The sequence below is a fragment of the Sus scrofa genome, chromosome 11 (genome assembly GCF_054392235.1).
Source record: "Sus scrofa isolate SSC_HxYL_T2T_F1_AM1 chromosome 11, Sscrofa_HxYL_maternal_Yorkshire_Landrace_v2.0, whole genome shotgun sequence".
Taxonomy (NCBI): Eukaryota; Metazoa; Chordata; class Mammalia; order Artiodactyla; family Suidae; genus Sus; species Sus scrofa.
The window spans coordinates 24,650,372-24,672,687 of record NC_139393.1 but is presented as its reverse complement, the minus strand read 5'-3'; the positions used below and the strand labels follow the sequence as shown (position 1 = coordinate 24,672,687).

Sequence of the window (22,316 nt, the reverse complement as noted above, 5' to 3'; positions counted from 1 at the left end):
GTGAATGGCTCTTATTCTTGGATGCCACCTCTTCGTTGAGGCATTATCACCTCCCATCTTTCCCTAACATCACCCTGTGATGTGGTCCTCATGGTACTTACACTGTCTGAAAGTACCTTGCTGTTCAATTGTTGGCTGCCCATTCTTCCCTCCAGATTGCAAATTCCAGGCAGTCAGAAACCTTCTCTGCCTTGTTTAGGCCTATGCCCAGTGCCTAGAACAAAGCCCGGACACAGTGTGCCCCGATACGTAAGAGGGGTACTTGGTCCCCTCAGCAGCTTGCTCCCGTGACTGCAGCTGCAGCATGAAACCACCCAGGGTGGTGTGTGCGTTTCATTGTCCACTGCTCTCAGTTCATTCAAACACTCAAAGACGGATGACATGTCATGTACACAGGTGATGGGATTCCATTTGGAGCAGATTAGTAAGAGGACAGCATAAGGAGCAGGTCAACTAGAGATTATGGATGATAAAGAGATGACTTTTTCAATTTCTATCAAGAATTCAAATTGAAGGGTGGGAAGTACCAGCTTATATTTTTGTTTACTAGTGTTAGAAATTATGTACATTCCACTGCAGTCAAGCTGGTGCTCTGGATTTTCTTTTTTCTTTTCTTTTTTGTCTTTTTAGGGCTGCACTCACAGCATATGGAAGTTTCCAGGCTAGGGGTCCAGTTGGAGCTGTAACTGCTGGCCTACACCACAGCCACAGCAACGCCAGATCCAAGCCACATCTGCAACCTACACCACAGCTCACGGCAATGACAGATCCTTAACCCACTGATCGAGGCCAAGGATGGAACTTGCATCCTCATGGATCCTAGTCAGATTCATTTCTGCTGAGCCACGACAGGAACGCCTGGATTTTCTTCTCAGCATTAACTGGGATAAAAACTATTGTTCATGGCTGGTTCAAGTGTCGATCCATCCACCCAGTTCATCCCAATTTCCAGCTTGCAGCCCAGATCCTTTCAAGTCTCTGATCCCCAGTGCCCTGTCTTTTCCCTCTGGAGTCTCAACTTTCTTCTCTTACTCAAAAAAGTTAGGCTGGATCAGGTTCAGATGCAATCAGGTTCAATCATTACAGGATTCATTGGAAAGCTTGTGATCCACTAGCTTCTATTATAAAACTCAGGGCTGCTGGGTTTTGCCATTTGAACTTTCAAACAGTGGAAAACACACCATCTTCTTGACTCCAGTGAAATTATGTCCCTGGAGAAAGCCCAGGTTCCCACTACAGAATTTGTGTGTTGCCCTCGGCAGGAACGGAGACAGCTCTTTCACTCAAGAAGAGACAACTAAAGGAGTATTTTCAACGACACGATGGAAAAGCTCACGGTAAACTTCAAAGGGCAGTACAAACATAAGCTTTTTTCCAAAACTGATGGAGAGCATAAAATATGGTTCAAGACTTGATCTGCTGTTTCAAAACTGATTACTGACTTTATTAGCCACAGAGATTTCCTCTTGGATTAAATTTGGATCTACATTTAACTAGAATCAATAGGAAGAACATAAGGTGTGGGAAATAAATGGTGCCACCAATATTTAGGTATTCAGCAATAAGGAGATCAAAGAATGAGGTCAAGGTTCCTCTAACAAAAAAGTAATCTTTTCTACCTCTAGTTAAACAGTGCATTTTTATTGGGTGCCCACTGACAATTAATTTCTTAGCAATGGGGCCTATTAATGTGACCTATCACTATCTTTAAAATGCTTAAAGCATTATAATCCAATTAATCTTCAGCAATCCAGAGAAATAACTGGCTACTATTAACCAGTTTTATAGAAGTACAATATGAGGTTTGGTTTTGTTTTGCCACACCACACAGCTCAGAGCAATGCCAGATCCTTAACCCACTAAGCAAGGCCAGGGATCGAACCTGTATCCTCATGGATGCTAGTCAGATTCATTTTCTGCTGAGCCACGATGGGAACTCCAACATAAAACAACTTTAATGGTAGTTCTTGTCTAAGTTTTTACATTCAAGTATGAGTATCTTACCATCTATACTAGTGCAATTATTCTAAAGTAGTCTACAAATGGTAAAAGGATTAATCTGCTTTGTCCCGGGGGAGGAAAATTAAGTATAACCTAAATAAACACACAGCTTGAAAGCTGATTCCACTTTCTAGTGTCAATTTACGTCACCAATTCAGAAAAACTGGACAGTGTGTGTGTATATATGTGTGTACCTGTGTGTGCATGTATGTGTGTTGGCAGTTGGCATCCTCACACACACCACACCAATGACATAAAGATTAAAAAGCTAATAGAGAGGAGTTCCCATCGTGGCACAGCGGAAACGAATCCAACAAGGAACCATGAGGTTGCAGGTTTGATCCCTGGCCTCGCTCAGTGGGCTGGGGATCCGGCGTTGCCAGGAGCTGTGGTGTAGGTTGCAGACTCGGCTCAGATCTGGCGTTGCTGTGGCTGTGGGGTAGGCTGCAGCTGTAGCTCCGATTTGACCCCTAGCCTGGGAACCTCCAAGTGCCATGGGTGCAGCCCTAAAAAGACAAACAAACAAACAAAGGTAATATAGATTCCAAAACTGTATTCTGTATTGCTATAGTGTTTTCCTAAAACACTGCAAAAATTTTATAGGTAATTATTTTAATCAAGGATGCTTATTTTATTAGCCATTTATACCTTCTGCGTTCAGCCTGGTGGGTTTTAATTCTTTCTTCCTCCTGTTGCTGTCGTTTAAATTCCAGTAATTCACTCTAGGAACAATAAAAGTTGTGAAATAATGGTTTTCAACGAACATGGCTGTACAAAAGACACCCAAATCAATTACATATTTAACCTTAGCTGGTGCGATATTTCATCTTTGAAACTTTTACTTAAGGAGTATTTCCATGGGAAATTATTTTCTTATATAACTGGGTAGCAAAAATAATTGTGCCTTAGTCAAATAATAACATCGTGAGTGTAAAACCGTGAGATTAGAAAGCCAATGTGCAAGTTCAAGATATTAGACAATGAGCACCGCATACACAGAGGAAAACACAAGGTGAGCCAAACTCACCTGTGCCTCACAAAGAAAAACAAATCCGTTTCCTTAAGGAATGTTATGCAATACCCTATTTCTTGGTCATTTCTCTAGCTTCTCTTTCCCAACAAATGTGTGGCTACTTACAAATAAAGATTGGACTCAATTCTGTAGTGCGATGCTATCAGGAGAATATTTTCCACCCTGGAGAATAATCACTCACCCATCATGGACTAGTTACTCTGATACTAGAAGAAGAAATAGGAGCAGAACTCTGGAATGCCTGGAGGGGATCCTTTGCTTCTAGTAGGAGATGGTGTTACGATAACGACACCTCTAGCTTCTGACATTCTGATTATCTTGAAAGAGATAACTTCAACCTCCACCCTTAGTTACTGTGCTTCCAGTATTAACCTGAAGAACTACAGGCCAGAGACTCGCTGATGCTCAACTGCCTATGCCTTGGGGCAGACCACATCATAACCTCATGGCAAAGACAGAAAAAGGCATAAAGAAGAGCTATCAGGCCCCGTGTCATAAGTTAGTGCCTGAATCAGAGCAGCATTCTGGGAGAGAAAATGCTGTCACATCTTGATAAGCACATACCAACATATTTATTTTTTAACCCCTAAACTTCCTGGATAAGAAGTATCAAATAGGAGTTCCTGTTGTGGCTCAGTGGTAAGGAACCTGACTAGTATCCATGAGGACACAGGTTCAATCTCTGGCCTCGCTCAGGGGGCTAAGGATCCGGCATTGCTATGAGCTATGGTATAAGTTGCAGACACAACTTGGATCCACGTTGCTGTGGCTGTGGTGTAGGCCGGCAGCTATAGCTCTGATTTCACCCCTAGCCTGGGAACCTCCATATGATGCAGGTGCGGCCCTAAAAAGACAACAACAACAAAAAAGTATACAGAAAATTCAAAGTTCAGACTGATATTTTCTTCTTTTAATTTTATTCGAAGTCCTTCGAACATTCTACATTCTCCAAAATAAAAAGATTGGTTTCTTATACTGTGGTCATTCAAATTGTCACTCATTAATCCCTAAAGCACACTGTTTAAGTCTAATTTCTATCTAGCACCAATAGCAAGGAGAAAATTAGAGAGTTTTCTAAATAAATGAATAACATTCATTCAACCGTTCTTCCTATTTATTAAACACTTAGATGCCAAGCTTTGTGCTAGAGACTCCTTTTCCCACCATGGCATACAATCTTTCCTTTTAATTTTTGTCATTTTAATATATGTGCATAGCAAGTCCACTAAGCCTAGTACTACTTATACTAGGCTTAGACTAAAATAAAAGAAGCTCCATTCCTCAGTCCTCATCAGAACAATCGCTTTCAATTCCTTTTTTTTTTTTTTTTTTTTTGCTTTTTAGTGCCATACCTGCGGCATATGGAGGTTCCCAGGCTAGGGGCTGAATTGGAGCTGCAGCTGCTGGCCCACACCACAGTCACAGCAATGCCAGGACCTGAGCTGCATCTTCGACCTATACCACAGCTCATGGCAATGCCAGATCCTTAACCCACTGAGTCAGGCCAGGAATTGAACCCACATCCTCATGCATCCTAGTTGAGTTCGTTAACCGCTGAGCCATGAAGGGAACTCCTATCTTCTTCTTCAAAGCATGAATATTTTTCTATTTCTTCATTTTAACAAATAAGTGTATTCTTTTGGCTTCCTACCATGGAGAAGATGTACATCTCTAATATATTTCTACGACTACCTCCACCCCATCCCAACTCGAGCTTCCCTTCCTGGTACACCACCATCCTTATCCCTCAGCCTTACAACTTTTTTTTTTTTTTTTTTTTTGACTTTCAGTGTGGTGGGGGAAGGACTCTAGGGGTCTTACAGCTTCTCGTTTAGATTTCCAAGCCATCCTCTTTTCAACCTTAACCTTCAGAGGTATCAGGTGCTTCTAACCTCAAGCCTGTGTGGGGACCATTTCAACCCTTGAGTCCAACCACTTCTTGCAAATTGAGTTCTGCCTTTTCCTGCTCTAGTGTACAGCTTCCAAAAGTGAGGGGAGTTTTTGTTTGGTTTTGTTGGGTGTTGTTTCTTTTGCGGCAGTCTCCTGGTCTGTTCTTCTGTTCCTACGTCCTGGCTTCTTATGCCTTTTCCAAAAGTCATTTCCTTTGTTGTCTTTTTAATGGGATTCAGGGAGATTGGGGCTAGAGATAAGCAAATGAGATGTTTAGAAAGTGCCGTGGATGAGATTCTGCTGTATAGCACTGGGAAGGAACTCTATCTAGTCGCTTATGATGGAACATGATAGAGGATAATGTGAGAAAAAGAATGTATATATATTATATATATGTGTTGACTGGGTCACTTTGCTGTACAGTAGAGAGTGACAGAACACTATAAACCAACCATAATGGAAAAAATAAAAATCATTAAAAAATTCAAAAAAAAAAAAAAAGTGTGCTGTTTAACCAGAAGACCTCAACATTTTCAAACAAGAACTATACCAGAATTCTGTTACCTGATCCTCACAACAATTCTTAAAGGTAGGCAGGTAAATAAAATGCTATTTGATGAATGAATGGAGAGGCATTATTATGCTTGTTTTATAGATGAGGAAACAGAGGATCAAAGACTCAGGGTAAGTATTTTGTCAAGCACCCCATGGCTCTTCAAGACCAAAACAAAGACTAGAGCTTAGATTTTTTGTTCCTCATCTTCTGCAAAGCTGCACCCAAACTACTCAGCTAAGATCAAGGGCCACTTGTCAGTAGTTAATCATACTCAAGTATAAACAGCCATATCTAGAACTCTCAGCCCATTTACACTCAAAAGTTCTAGCAGAACCCATCTAACCTAAGTTCAAACTGAAATTGCTCTTGTCAAAGGATGATAATCCTTCCCACATGCATTTCTCATTAACCCATTTCTCCGAGGAGCAACTTCTAATATCAGCCTAAGCGTAATAACATGAACTCTCAACAAACTAAACTCATCAGCTCTAGACATGAGACAAAGAATTTTTAAAAAAACCAAAACATACATTTGGGAGTTCCCTGGTGGTCTAGTGGTTAGGACTTGACACTTTCACCTCTGTGGCCTGGGTTTCATCCCTGGTTTGGGAACTGAGATTCCATGACAAGCCCGTTGTGGTCAAAAAATTTTTTTAATTAAAAAATTTAATTAAAAAATTTTTAGGAGTTCCCATCATGGTTCATCAGAAGCAAACCTAACTAGTATCCATGAGGATGTGGGTTCGGTCCCTGGCCTTACTCAGTGGGCTAAGAATCTGGCATTGCTGTAAGCTGTGGTGTAGGTCACAGACTTGGTTCAGATCCAATTTGACCCCTAGCCTGAGAACTTCCATATGCTGCGGGTGTGGCCCTAAAAAGACAAAATAAATAAATAAATAAGATATACATATATTTTGCAGGTTTATATATGCCTATTATTACATATTTCTTTAAAATAATTTTAAGATCATTTTTTTCAGCCTTGGCAAAAATGACCCTGAAATTTATCTGGAAAAAAATAAATATACTATTATAGCAATAAAAAAATCCTGAAAAAAAGAAATGAGGGAGAACAGGCACCACTAAATATTAAAAACAGGTCCTGAAACTGCAGCAGTTAAAACAATTTGATTGAGTCCAGGAAAAGACCTACAATGTGGAAACCATAGCTTACATAAACTGTCCTGCTCAACTCTTGCAGGAGAGACAGTTCAATGAATGATGATGGACCTGCCAACTAACGTGAGAAAAATTAGAACAAGATCCCTTATTTTTACATCAAAATAAATTTTATAGAGCCCTAGGACTTGAACCTAAAAGATGGAACCATAGATGTTTCCAAAAGAGGCATGGGTAAGTTTATTTATAAACTTGGATAAGGAAGGTCCAGAAATCATAAAGTAAAAGGATGGATAAATCTGGCTGCCTGGAAATTCAAAGCTTCAATTGTGAAAAAAAATAAAAAAAATTAAAAAACCCTTAAGAAAATGTTTATGACACACATAGGCTAGTTCAATGATTCTTCCTTTCATTCATGCACAAATTTCTGAGTGCTTCTTATGAGGCAGGCTTTGCCCCTCCAGCCTCTCTCAAAAGATACATCTAAAGATACAAAAGTCTGCATTTGATAATGCCTTAATCACTGGGTCTACAATTAATGCTGACTGTTTTAGATTGTAAGCTCCTGGAGAGCAGTATTGGTGTGTCGTAGGACAGTTTTAACAGTGTTATGTGCAAAAGAACAAATAAAATATTTTGATTTTGTTGGGGAAAAAAAAAAGACATGAGGCAGGCTTGAAGCTACGTGATGGGGATGAGATAGATGAAATCACTGCGCCTTAAGAGCTTATATTTTTGAAAAAATGAAGCCCATGGAGAAGCAAGAAAAGTATCTGCCGCTAATCCTATGCAGAGGATTAAACACGCTGTTGTGAGGCTCAGTAGCTCATTCCTGTTTTAGATGGAGACTCAGAGAAGGCCTGAGGAAGTAGCTATAAGACCTTATATAAACCAGTAAGGAAAACACAGCCACCCAACAGCAAAAAGGTCAAGCCTAGGAGGAGGAAGTTGGCAGATAAACCACAGGCTGCCTGTAAATTAAAAAGTCATCTGCTTCACGCATAATCAAAGAAACATAAATCAAAACACTAAGAGAAAATTTTTTCTTCTACCATATTGACAAAAACTAGAAAAGTTGGATGGAGAATCAGGCATATTCTAGCACTTTGGGGGCGTGTCTAAGTTGGGAAAAACTAGTTTTTGGAGAGCAATTCAGCAATAACCCTCAGCATGCAAGGTGTATACATCCCTTGCAGAAACGCTCAAAGATAGGTGTATCAGGAGAGTCACATTTCTATTATGGAAACAGTCGAAGTTCAAGGGAAAAATCTTCATGCACATTACCAAGGAACTGGCACAAGGCAGACCCTCCACAAAACAGTGCTATGCAATAGTCACAGAGAAAAAGGTAGTTGTGGGGCACGGACTGTGTTGAGATCGCCAAGATGCATTAAATGATAAAAATTAGGTTCAGAGCAGTTTTCTTGGGACTATTCCATGTAAATTAAAAAGATACACACATATCCATTTCAACTTTTTTTTTTTTCTTTTTCAGTCACGCTCACAATATTGGAAGTTCCCGTGCCAGGTGTGTAACCCAAGCCACAGCAGTGACAATGCCAGGTCCTTAACCCACTGAGCCATAGAGGAACTCCCCACTTCCACTTTTATATGCTGGTGTATATTCATATTTTTAAACATTTTTATGGTAAAACACATACTAAAATGCTAACTGATTATCACTAGAGATAAAAGCATGGAGGAGAAATGGGCAGAGGAATGATAATTTAATATCACAAATAGGGCTTGTTTTTTTAACTTTTGAACCATGTGGATATATTAGTTCCTCATACTATCTGAGCAGGGGGCCATTGCTGTTTCTTGATGCTTTCCTTTATTTAAAAATCCCAATGAAAATATATTTTCTTTTCTTTTCTTTTTTTTTCTTTTTAAGGGCTGCACCTATGACACATGGAAGTTCCCAGGCTAGGGATTCAGTCAGATCTACAGCTGCCAGCCTACACAACAGCCACAGCAATGCCAGATCCAAGTTGCAATGGTGACCTGCACCCCAGCTTGTGGCAATGCTCGCTCCTTAACCCACTGAGTGAGGTCAGGGATCAAACCCACATCCTTATGGATACGAGTTGGGTTCTTCACCCACTAAGCCACACCAGGAACGCCAAGGACATATACTTTTGAATATGTAAAGATGTAAAACAGCAAAACACTATGTCATGAAGCCAAGAAGAGTCAGGGAGAGAAAAAAAAAGAGGACAAGAAGAGGAGTTACCTTGTGGCTCAGTGGGTTAAGGATCTGCCATTATCACTGCTATGACTCTGGTTACTGCAATGGTGCAGGTTTGATCCCCAGCCTGAGAACTTCTGCATGCCACAGGCACCACCAAAAAAGCCAAAAAACAAACCAACAAAAAAGCACAGAAAGAGAAGGACACCAGCATCCTATTACAGAGGCAAGGATGGAGGAGAGGAGAAAGCACAGAGCAGGAGGGAAGCAGGGGCGGGAGCTGACGGGGCATCATCATGCAGGAACATTGCCCCAGATGGTAGGCGGAAAAGCCTAGGTCCACTGCACACTGGCTTATTATTCCATACCCAGCAAACAGTATTTAGTAAGGCGAGGCTGGTTTTCCTTTGGTGCCACGAAAGATAATTTCAACTAATTTGTTCTGCTGAACGGACAGCCGCTGTGGATGCATCTGCAGGCTTTATGAGCATATTCCTGGTTCACTTACATGCTTCCCACACAGATGTGCAATACCTCACTGGACAGGTACAAAATCAGTTGTTCTTGTTTGAGCACTGGGCTTTGGCTATTAAGAAAATCAAAACACTCTAAGCCGGAGGGACGTGACCACACAGCCTCTGAGACAATGTCAAGCCTTGTCTTACTCAACACAAATTTGGGGTTCATCCACCATTTTCCAGACACCTGGATGCAGGCTGAAGTTACGGATGCAAAAAAAGATACAGCTCCACCCTGAAGGAATCACAGCAGAATGAGGGAGACAGACCCAGACACAACTGTGATACGAAGCAGAAAGAAATGCGTTGCTGAACACCGTTCAAGCAACGTGACATGGGAATTCGAAGGAAGGGGACGCCAGTGAAGAGGGACGAGGAACAAATGTTCCTGCATGTTGTTCGACATTTTAAGTGCATCCATGAAGGACTCCCAGAGGAAAGAGTGTGTGTCTTCTCATTGCTCTACACGCATGCCTGCATCCAGACAGAGCTCCATACAGAGAAGTACTTAAGTCATTCGATAAACAACATAACGGAGTTCCCGCTGGGGTGCAATGGGATCTGTGGCATCTTGGGAGCGCTGGGAAGCAGATTCCATCCCTGCCTGGCTTAGGGGGTTGAGTATCCGGCATTGTTATGGCTGCAGCTCAGGGTGCAACTGCAGCTCAGATCTGATCCCTGGCCTGGGAACTCCATGTGCTACAGGGCAGGAAGGATGGCAGGAAAGGAAGGAGGAAGGAAGAGTCAAACGTTTATATATATATAGAGAGAGAGTCATCTAGGATATGCCAAGAGCAGAACTCCTGTAAGTATCAGCCAAAGGTGTTTAGTAAATGAGGATAACACTGCAAAAGGTGCCACTATCTGTGCCCACCCTGGCCAGAACTACTTTCGTTGGGGGAAGGGCTGCCAAGGATCCTTGCTGGAGCCCAAGCTCACAGTAAGAAGCAAAGGGGGTCACCAGTTCCTGCTCAAGGTTATGGAAATCACTTCTCTGTGTTGCAATTTATCAGAGGGTCAACTCTACAACAAACAGGTGTGTGCAAGGCTGGATGCTTGGGAAAACTGATGCGTTCAGAGTTAAAGGCACGCTCCAAAGCAAGGTTGGAGTAATTGGAGACCAGGATAGGGTCATTTTTAAATCATGCTCGAATTCCAGCGGGGCCTATTCTGACACGGTTCAGCTTGACTACTTTATGTAAACATTAAAGTGCTGTCACCCGGGCAGGACATCCTTCTCCCAGGAGAGAATGATGGTCTCTCAACTCAGGAAGAGGAAAAAGAGAAGCAAGGGAGTTGATGCAATTAAGTCCAAGCACCCCTACCTTTGAACTTCTTTTATTTAAAAAAATTTTTTATTATACTTGATTTAAAATGTTCTGCCAATTTCTGCTGTACAGCAAAGCGACCCAGTGATACATTGATACACATTCCTATTCCCACATTATCCTCCAACATGTTCCATCCCAAGTGATTAGATCTAGTTCCCTGTGCTATACAGCAGGATTTCATTGCTAATCCGTTCCAAATGCAATAGTTTGCATCTACTGATGTTTTTAATTTTTTTATTCTTTAAGATTTTTATTTTTTCTATTATAGTTGATTTACAATGTTCTGTCAATTTCTGTTTTATAGCAAAGTGACCCAGTCATACATACTTATATATATGTATTATATATATATATATAAAACGCATGCTTTTTCTCACATTATCCTCCATCGTGTTCAGTTTTTTAAGATTTTTATTTTTTCTATTATAGTTAATTTACAATATTCTGTCCATTTCTGTTGTACAGCAAAGTGACCTAGTCATACACAAATATATGTATGTGTGTGTGTGTATATCATATATATATATACATTCTTTTTCTCACATTATCCTGCATCATGCTCCATCATAAGAGACTAGATACAGTTCCCTGTGCTATACAGCAGGACCTCATTCTTATCCACTCCAAATGCAATAGTTTGCACCTACTGAATGTTTTTTAATTCAGAAGAGAGTTTGGTGGCAGGGGACAGTTTAGAGGCACTTTGGTTCTGCATCTCTCCATGGTAATACCTTTGCCCAGAAGGTCAAAGATAGCTTTGGCTATTAGAAAAAGTGGAAACGACCTCAAAATATTAAGAGTAAACAAATCCACAGAAGTAAATCCTCATGGGTTAAAGTAGGAAAGTCAAAAGTAGCATTAACAATGTTATAATTATTATTATATATAATAATTATTCTAACTTCCCCTTACTAGGTATTGTTATATGTATCATTTTAATATAAAGAAGTGGACTTTCAAATACCATATGGTATCACTTACGTGCAGAATCTACAATATGGCACAGATGAACCTATCTACAGAACAGAAACAGAGTAACAGACTTGGAGAACAGACTTGCCAAAGGGAAGGGGGAAGGAGTGGAATGGACTGGAAGTCTGGGGTTAGGAGATGCAAACTATTCCATTTAGAACGGATAAGCCATGAGGTCCTACTGTGCAGCACAGAGAACTATGTCCAGTCTCTTGCGATAGACTAGAATGGAAGATGGGTATGAGAAAAAGTATATACACATATATAGGACTGGGTCACTTTGCTGTACAGCAGGAATTGACAGAACATTGTAAATCAATGATAATTTTTTAAAAAAATAATAAAGAAGTGGACTTTCAGTTACAGTAGTCCTTGAATCACACAGCTCTCTATCTCCCACCCAGAAATACTTTCTCTTAAATTTCTCCTAACTTTTAAAAAAGTTTTTTTTCTCATAAAATTTACTTAAACATCACAGAAAACACAGGCAGTACAGAAACTATGAAGGAAAACATAGTAATTGCTCTTAAAAACTCTCCACCCAGGGAGTTCCTGTCGTGGCTCAGCGGTTAACAAATCCAACTAGGAACCATGAGTTTGTGGGTTCGATCGCTGGCCTTGCTCAGTGGGTTAAGGATCCGGAGTTGCCATGAACTGTGGTGTAGGTCGCAGATGCAGCTCGGAACCCACGTTGCTGTGGCTGTGGTGTAGGCCGGCAGCTACAGCTCCAACTGGACCCCTAGCCTGGGAACCTCCATATGCCAAGGGAGCGGCCCAAGACATGGCAAAAAAAACCAAAAAAAAACAAAAAAAAACTGTCCACCCAGAGATAAGCTCCTTTAACATATCAGCATGTTTCTTTCACTTACATACATACATAGATTATAAGTGCTTATCACCAGGTTTAACATGTGCCAGGCATTAGGATAACCTCTCCATGGGCTTTCTGTCCTGTCACCTTAGAACCAATGTCAGGGGGGAAAAAATAACATCACTACCACTAGAACCGTTGACGTTTAAAGAGATGAAGTTGGAAGTTCCCATCGTGGCTCAGCAGTAACAAGCCTGACTAGTATCTATGAGGATTCAGGTTCGATCGCTGGCCTCGCTCAGTGGGTTAAGGATCTGGCCTTGCCATGATCTGTGGTGTAGGTCTCAGAAGTGGCTCAGATCCTGCATTGCTGCAGCTGTGGTGTAGACCGGCAGCTGCAGTTCCGATTCCACCCTTAGCCTGGGAATTTCCATGTGCTGCAGGTGCAGCTCTAAAGAGATGAAGTCCTTTGCACAAAGTATAATCAGAAAGGAGGCAGGCTTCAAACCTCACCCAGACTCTATTTTAAAATCTTTGTTACTTTTCACATAGGTGAGGGCAGAAATGGATGCACGGTGTTCCCAACTTCAAAATCTCCAAATCTTCTATCACTGACCAACTTGTTTCAAAGTTTCCATTAATACGACTTTGAAAACAAACAATCTTAGACATAACATGTTGTGTGCATCTCTGGTTATTTCCTTAGCCTAGATGTATGTCTTTTAGATCGAATACTTTCATAGATCGGAAACTCTTTAGAATTGAATATTGTCGGAAAGCCCTTCAGGGGTCCCCTCTCACAGCAGCAGTACAAGGGAGTCTAGTATTTTTTAATAGCGAACAGTGTAAGCTCTCCTCGCCCCAGCAAACACAAATTATTATCTGTATTTTTCTAAAGCTTTTTGTTTAATCTTGAGATTATTCTCCCAGTTGAAGTGTAGAAGTCGTTTTTTCAAATTACCTCAAATTCCATTGAAATTTTGATTGGAATGGCATCCAACTCAAAAATTAATTTGGCTAGAACTGTAGTTATTGCAGTATTGAATTTTACTACTCAGGGTATCAGCCATCTCAACTTTATTCAAATGAACATTCATGGATCACAGGAAAATTCTCACGTTTTCTGGGGTTTGGTTTTGTTTTTAGAGCTTGAGCAATTTTTTACATAGTTGCTTTTGGATGAGATCTTTTGATCCTATACTTTCTAATTAATTTTTTGCTAATATTTGAGGAAGCTGATGATTCTTATATTTATGTTTTATAACCAACTCTTATTTAACTCCAGTTGCTCTAATCATTTTTTTGGTTGATTCTGTTAGGTTGTACAGGCAGATTGCGCTCATCTGAAAATAACAATTTTACTTATTTCCAATAATTAGATAAGCTACTTTTTTTTTTTTTTTTTGGTCTTTCTTTAGGGCAGCACTCATGCCATATGTAGGTTCCCAGACTAGGGGTTGAATCGGAGCTGAAGCTGCCAGCCTACAGCACAGCCACAGCAACTCGGGATCCAAGCCACATCTTCTACCTACACCACTGCTCAAGACAATGCCCGATCCTTAGGCCACTGAGCGAGGCCAGGGATCGAACCTGCATCTTCATGGATACTAGTCGGGTTCGTTACCCACTGAGCCACTACAGGAACTCCTGGATAAGCTCTTTTTTTTTGTTTTTGTCTTATCAAGCTGGTTAAAACAATTCCTAAACTTTGTTCCATGCAATATTGAAGGTTTTTCATCAAATAACACAGAGAAGCACTAGGTTAGAATTTCTAGAACACTGGTTGGTGGTAGGAGTTGCAGATATCCTCCTGCTATTCTAATACTTCCCCCCTGAGATAAATGTTGGGTTTTGGTTTGGAAGACTATATATATGTTAGGAAGACTATATATATGTTAGGATACATTTTTTCTTTCTAGTTCACCACAGTTTTTAAAAGTTGACAAATTTTAACCTATCAATGCCTATTTTTTGCATTAAGAGGTAGGTAATTTTTTTCCCTCTCATGACCTATTACATGGCAGTGATAAGATATCAAAAGTTATAACATAACTAGTCATCTTTGCATTCCTAGAATTAATCTTACTTTGCCTTGGTAAATTATTTAAGAGAAAAAAAAAATCCCACTAGCTAGAATTTTCTTTCCGATGTAAATCTCTATAAATCTGTGTGTGTGTGTGTGGTGGGAGGTGTCCCTTTACCAGGTTGTGACAACATGGAGATGATAATTAAATAATATTAATTCTACATTATTTAATTGGAGTTCCCTGGTGGCTCAGTGGGTTAAGGATCTGGCATTGTCATTGCTGTGGCTTGAGTCTGATCTCTGGCCCCGGGGCTTCTGCTGCTGCAAGTGCAGCTAAATTATGTAAATAAACAAACAAACAAACAAATAAATAACTTCATTGTTTTCCTTGCTCTGAAAGAATTTGGAGAACACAGGAGAAAAATCTGTTCCTTGAAAATTCTAATGAACTTGCCTGTAAATTTATCCAAGTTTAGCTTATTAAGGGGAAGCAATTCTCAGTAAACTTTAGAAATCCCTTGCATTTTCACTTGTCTTTATTTTAATTCTTTGAGTCACTTTGGAGTTTTACATTTTCTTATAAAACCATTCACTTAATCCACATATTCAATTCATTAGCATAGCATTATCTATAGTAATAAAAACTTAATCTTTTCTACAACCACGGTTCTAGCCCCTCATTTCTAATGTTGTGTATTTGCATTTTTACTAATCTTCCCTTAATTAGACTTACCAGAGATCTGTTCATTTTGTTGACCTTATCAAAGAACAAGCTGTTAAGATTTTTTATAACAGCTGTTTCTTGAAGTTTTGTTATTAATTTCTGCTCTTATCTTAATTACTTCCTTCCATATCATTTATTGTTCTTGTTTTACATTCTTGGGTTGGATACTTAGTTTGTTTCTGTTTTGAGTACTGATTGGATTTTTTTTTTTTTTTTGTCCTTTTAGGGCTGCAGGTGCGGCAGATGGAAGTTCCAAGTTCCCAGGCTAGGGGTCAAAACGGAGCTGCAGCTGCAGGCCTATGCCATAGGCACAGCAACGCCAGATCCGAGCCGCATCTGAGACCTACATCACAGCTCACAGCAATGCTGGATCCTTAACCCCCTGAGTGGGGCCAGGGATTGAACCTCATGGATACTAATCAGGTTCTTTACCACTGAGCCACAGCAGGAACTCCTTGATTGGATTTCAAGTTAGGATTTTTCTTTCTCTGACTACCATGTCTCGGGAGACAGCTTGGCATGCGTTCCCCATAAAGTGCTCTCACCAGAATTTCTAATGTATCCTATAATAATTTTCTCTGTTGTCCAGTAATTTAAGTATGTTTTCATCTGGGGGGTTATTTTTACTTTCCAAATGGCTACATAAAATCAATAACCAGGAGTTCCCTGGTGGCCTAGTGGTTAAGAACCTGGCATTGTCACTACCATGGCTTGGGTCACTGCTATGGCGAGGATCTGATTCCTGGCCCAGCAACTTCCACTTGCAGCAGGCATAGCCAAAAAAAAAAAAAAAAAAAAAAAAAAATCAATAGCTATGCAAAGTCAGTAAGTGCACCTCAGGCTATCAGAAAAAAAAGCTGAATTCCTGGAAAGTAGAAAGGAGGTAAAATAAATGATATGGAGAAACTAGTGTGCAGAATAAACTGGAGTGGAGGTAGCTGGGCTCCTGAAGGAGCTCTAGGAAGCGGTCATAAAGATGACTAGTTGGGGAGTGGCATCGAGTCTACTAGCTTGGCAGTGTGCTCTCTTGCTCCCACACCTGTATAGGCAGCAGCTGGCACTGATATAGCCCCCTGGGCAACAGTGAATGGAGGATGGGTGTCTTAGCTCAGAGAAACAGGACAATGTCACAGTACCTGCTGACTCTAGGAGAACAAGAGGTTGTCACATGCAAAAGACAGCATCCTGTATGCCTCCCTCAGCCATGTCGCCAAGGAAACATGACGAGATGCCAAGAATCATTGAACATTTGAGAAAGAAAACTAGATAAGGAGTTCCTGCTATGGCACAATGGCTTAAGGACCCAGTGTTGCTGCAGCTGTGGCCTAAGTCACACTGCGGTTGGGATTTGATCCCTGGCCTGGGAACTTCCACATGCTGCCTGTAGTAGAAGAAGAAGGAGAAGGAAGAGGAAAGGGTGGAGGAGGAAAAGGCGGAGGAGAAGTAGAAGAAAACTAGACGAGATAAAACTTACAAGGGACACTCAGTTTTTGAGTTGCCCCAATTCAACCACTGACATCAAGCAACAGACAAGACAGTCCTACTCTGCTCTGTCCAAATCCCTGACCCATTTAATCCATGAACTTATTAATTTTTAAGCAGTCAAATTTTGGGATAGTTATGCAACAATAGTAATGTAAACAACAGGGCATCTGCAAAAATTGGGATGCACTGGACCTGATATTAGTCTCATCTTCTTATGTAAAAGAATAAGTTGATGGAGGTCCCATCGTGGCTCAGTGGTTAACGAATCCGACTAGGAACCATGAGGTTGCGGGTTCGATCCCTGCCCTTGCTCAGTGGGTTAAGGATCCTGCGTTGCCGTGAGCTGTGGTGTAGGTTGCAGACGCGGCTCGGATCCCGAGTTGCTGTGGCTCTGGTGTAGGCCGGCAGCTACAGCTCCGATTGGACCCCTAGCCTGGGAACCTCCATATGCCGTGGGAGCAGCCCAAGAAATGGCAAAAAGCCAAAAAGCCAAAAAAAAAAAAAAAAAAGTGGATGCATTTTTGCCTTTTTATTTTGACCTATATATACAAGCTGTGAAACATAAGACCTTCAATTCAAAATTTGATATATATATATATACCTAAAGTAAATGACTTAATGAATGCTTCTTGAAAAAAAAAACCTTAAAAAGGCAAAGAAACAATAGTCAAAATAGTAAGTAGCAAATGTTCATTGTTTATATAGTTATTGTAGAAGAAGTGATCAGAAAGAATATTGTACTTAGAAAGCAGAACGTGGCCATGGAAACGTCAGTCAGCAATTTTGGTAAATAAACAAATTTGACGGGTGGGCCGAGAACAGAAGCTTATGAAATAACTTAGTGAGCAGGATGCTCTAGCTAAAGGTTTCTCCCAGAATGCAATGAAAAAGGCCAAAGTGACAGGAAGGAGAAAAAAAAACAATTAAGAGAGATAGAGAACAGATCTAGAAATTCCAAAAGCCACTTGATACGTACACCAGAAATGGAGGGAAGAGACAAAATATAGCGGAAGAAACACGCAAGGAAAATAGGAATTTCCCTGAACTGGAGTGAGACTTATATTTGGAGCTGAAATAGGCCCACAAAAGGTCATACAAAATTAAAAACAAATCCACTGTGAATTTCTTATGATGGAGAAGAAAGGAAAAGTAAATAAATGGAACAGAAAATTCAGAGTCACGAACATAAAGAAAACAGCTAAAAAGTAAATTATGTAGCAAGAATATATACAAATACACTAGTAATCACAATAAAAGAGACTATGAAATTGAGAGAAAGATCAGCCATTTTTGTAACTAGAAATCTAATTTAAGCCAAGTGACACAGAGAGGTTAAAATTAAGTGACAGAAAAATTATCGCATAAATTCTAACAAAAAAGGATGGCATAAAAAATTTAGAATCAGACAAAAAAAAAAGACCTATAAACAGTGAGCTTAAAATTATTAAATGGGAAGAATGGCATACTTCATATTGATAAAAATCTGCTGAAAGGCGGGGCTTCTCATAAGTCTCATTGGTTGGAAATACTTCCCATGTCAGTGGCCGAACCAATCACAGTCAAGGAGAATAAAATCCCCACGATCAGTTAGACCATTTGTGAATGGATGGCTGGACGGATTTCTTCTGACTTCTCTGAAACATAGACCATGCTAAGTAGGCTGAACACATGAAGGATTTTAGGAGAGAAGTAGGTAATCAACAATATTTGATACAGCCCTCTGAAGTTATCAGAACACAATTTTTTCTGTAGCATTAATTACTACCAAGTGATTGATCACCATAAAGCAAAAGTACAATGTTTTATTTCTTTGTCTCTCTTTTTTTTTTCTCATGTCTTTAGGGCCACACCCATGGCATATGGAAGTTCCCGGGCTAGGGGTCAAATGGGAGCTGCAGCTGCTGGCCTACACCACAGCCACAGCAACGTGAGATCCAAGCCACATCTGTGACCTACACCACAGTTCACGGCAATGCCGGATCCTTAACCCACTGAGCAAGGCCAGGGATCAAACCCCCGTCCTCATGGATACTAGTCAGGATTTTTACCACTGAGCCACGATGGGAACTCCCTTCTTTGTCTCCTTTTAATGGTTCATCTCCTCCATGAAAAAGTAAACTTTAGGAGAGCAGGGATCCTGTCTATCCTTTTCCTAATTAAAGTTCCAGGGTCTTGCAGAAGCCTCAATACATAGTAGGAGCTCAGTACATGTTTGTTGGCAGAATGGATGGATGGATGGGAAGGATGAATACTGGGATAGATTACTCTGAGATAGATCGACCAGAATAACACACTTTTAAAAAAAGAGCCAGAAGAGCTTTAAATGGTGTTAAATAATGTCACAGAGTCACAGGGACACAGGGGTTGCAAAAAGACCAATGAATTGAATGTTCAGAAGGGATTTAATCTCTAGAGATTTTACGTTTGTCCACTAAGGACAAAGTGAGCAATAAAGATGTGATTACAGTAAGATTACCTTTGTCTTTTTTTTTTTTTAATTTGGTAGAAGCAGAAAAAGTGATGGCTTTGAGGAGAGCATTAGCAAGGAAGGAGTTGGTTGGCTTCTTTATTTTACAACAGCAAGAGTCAGTATATTTGTTGACACAAAAAAGTAGTAGTCAGGAGTTCCTGCCCTGGTGTGGTGGGTTAAAGGATCCAGCATTGCTGCAGGTGTGGTATGGCTCAGAGTCAGTCCCTGACCGGGGAACTTTTGTGTGCTATGAGTGCAGCCACGGGGAAAAAACAAAAACAAACAAACAAAAAAGCAGTCATCAATGGAGAAGAAATGGGGAAGTATGGGGAGAAAGTGAATTATAAATAAATTCCTAGAAGATGGAACTGAGTCAAATGTAACATATTGAGAAGTTAAATTGAAGGAAGAACCTACTGTCCCCAGAGATCAGAATAAGGGAAGAATATGAAAGTCAGAGGCATAGAAAGCAAGGTCAATGTGCTGCCACCTCAACTGAACTAGAGGATCTACTCTCTGATTATCCACAGCAGGTGTTCATAAATATTTGTTGAATGAATGGAATGAACAAACACATGAACAGACACCAGGATGCCAATGTATTGCTTTCTGTATCTTCCTCCTATAAACCCGAGTCTTCGTGTCTTCTTAAACGTCATTCTTTTTTTTTAACCTTTTATTATTTTTTTCCTACTGTACAGCACAGTGACCCAGTTACACATACATGTATACAGTCTTTTTTCTCACATTACATGTTCCATCATAAGTGACTAGACAGAGTTCCCAGTGCTACACAGCAGGAGCCCATTGGGACACAGACTCTGCCAAATGCCTCAGCTGGACATTTTCTAACGACAACAGATTGAACAAAAAGGAAGAGAAGCAAAAATACGGCAAATAGCCTTATGTATTCTACGGTTATTGAAATCCCTAGTAATGGAATTATCTATACACGCTAGTTATTCATTTTACTGAAAGCTTCTGTAAGTAAAGGGAAATAATTTATGTAAAAGAAAGACATGCTTAATCAATAACCAGAAAATATGTATGTATCAATATTTGTCTAACTCCAGAAGAAAAACAAGATGAAAGAACAAAAAGCTTAATTTTCCCTGTTTAAAATAACTGCTCAACCTGAAAATTAAATTCCTGATCTGATTTTCTAATCTATTGAGCATTCTCTTTGCAAAATATTCTACTTTTAATGGTTTGCACGTTCTAAATATATACACTAAACTTTGTAAAACACTATTTGAAACGTGCTAGAAGTTATTTTGAAATAAATCATATCTACACTGATCTCACAACATTCTTCCCAGTATCTAAGTACCTCAAGATACAGAACAAAAGTTCTCAGAAACAGATGAACACTTTCATATTATTTGACAGACATTACAGATGCTAGATTTAGCATTTCCTTGCTAATTACTAGAATCTTACTATAACATTGCTTATTCAATCGATCATGGATTTTAATATGTGGCCTTTGTCAAGAGAAAAAGATTTATTTATTTATTTATTGGCCGAGCCCACAGCATGCAGAAATTCCTGGGCCAGGGATCGAACCCACACAACAGCAGTGACAATGCCAAATCCTTAACCCACTGAGCCACCAGGGAACTCCCAGGCTTTTTTGCTTAAATACCAAGGGATAAAAATATTTTGTGGTTTCTTAATTGCTCAGAGAGTAGCTTAATAACTAAATTTGCAATTTGCATTATCGCTTTCAACAATTTAATTACTCCAACTATGCACAAAACAGCTCAGTGGCATAATCACTGATATTGTATGCTGGATGAAACTATGAAAGAGTAAGAGGGTGAGCACTATCGGGAGGAGGGTAGCACCCAAAAGGGTCAAATTACAGCAACAACCATTAGTATGCATTTCATAATATGATTTCCACACACCTTGCGCTATGTTACCTTGTGCGGCAAAGATATAATTAAACCAAATCAAGAAAATTAGACTGGGTTGTTGGTTGTTGCCCATTGTTTAATTGAAGAAAAAAGATTTAAGGGATAACCTGGAAGAAATAACAGAATATATCAACCACCGATGGAGCAAGAAAGAGGTTGGAAAATAAAAATGATGAAGATATTGGTCTCCCCGTAGCTGAATACTTTATCAGAGCATTTTTAAAGGAGCTGGAATGAGGTGGCCCCTTGGAGGCATCTCCCATCCTCCTCATCACTCCCATCCCTGGTTGAAGAGCCTCTAGTACCACTGAGCCTACACAGCAGAGACAGGTATGTCCATCAAGTCACCACCCTGCGTGCAGTTACCATGCTAGAAACTTCACATTCTAATAAGGATTATCCTGTAAGCTCTTTTCTTCAGAGGCTCTGCATTCATTTTATTGAGTTCTACTGCTTGTTTTATTTGGAATTTTTTATTTTATTTGGGATGCCTCACTTATTTGTATATGTGTAGAGTTCCTTATGTTACATTACATATGCTGGGCATGGTTTTTTGTTTTTTTTTTTTTCTGTTTTTGGCCGCACCTGCAGCTTATGGAAATTCCTGGGTCAGGGATCGAATCCGAGCCACAGCTGTGACCTGCTCCACAGCTGTGGCAACACTGGATCCTTAACCCACTGAGTCACAGAGGGAACTCCTATGTGTATGTTTAGATGAACATTTATTTAAGCTAGTTTCATGATTTTGTACTCCTGCTTTGTTTGGTATGGTAGTTGTTAGACACTATTTGCAATATCCTATATCTTTGGTTTAGAAAATAGCAGTGCCATTGGTTATGTCTTGTAGATCAGAAGTTACCAAGTGTTCTATCATCTCCATGAAATGCTGGCACCAACTATAGCAGACACACCGTAGCTTCCCATGAGCCTAAGCGTCATGTGAGTTTTGACCAGAAGGAGCCACCACACCATCATACTCTTAAAACATATTCACCTCTCGCCATTTTTGTTTGTTTTGCTTTTTCGGGACTGCACTGCGGCATATGGAAGTTCCCAGGCTAGGGGTCGAATCAGAGCTACAGCTCCCAGCCTACACCACGACCACAGCAATGCAGGATCCAAGCCTTGTCTGTGACCTACACCACAGCTCATGGAGACACCAGATCCCCAACCCACTGAGCAAGGCCAGGGATGGAATCTATGTCCTCACGGACACTAGTCGAATTTGTTTCTGCTGCACCTTGATGGGAACTCCCACACCATCAAATGCTTA

The 22,316-nt window shown here is 40.2% G+C and overlaps 1 protein-coding gene across 3 annotated transcripts in view; it reads right to left on the bottom strand.

Annotated features, from left to right (window-relative positions):
- EPSTI1 (epithelial stromal interaction 1) overlaps positions 1-22,316 on the bottom strand; it is a 104,465-nt gene that overhangs the window by 5,484 nt on the left and 76,665 nt on the right. Inside the window, exon 9 of one of the 3 annotated variants that reach the window (XM_003482896.5) lies at positions 2,650-2,723. The exons of 1 other annotated variant lie outside the window; for it this stretch is intronic. In XM_003482896.5, the coding sequence (XP_003482944.1) occupies positions 2,650-2,723 (74 nt within the window). Of the gene's footprint in view, positions 1-2,649; positions 2,724-19,137; positions 22,038-22,316 lie in introns of those variants that run through there. One more of the 3 variants, XR_014819529.1, reaches the window with a different exon arrangement.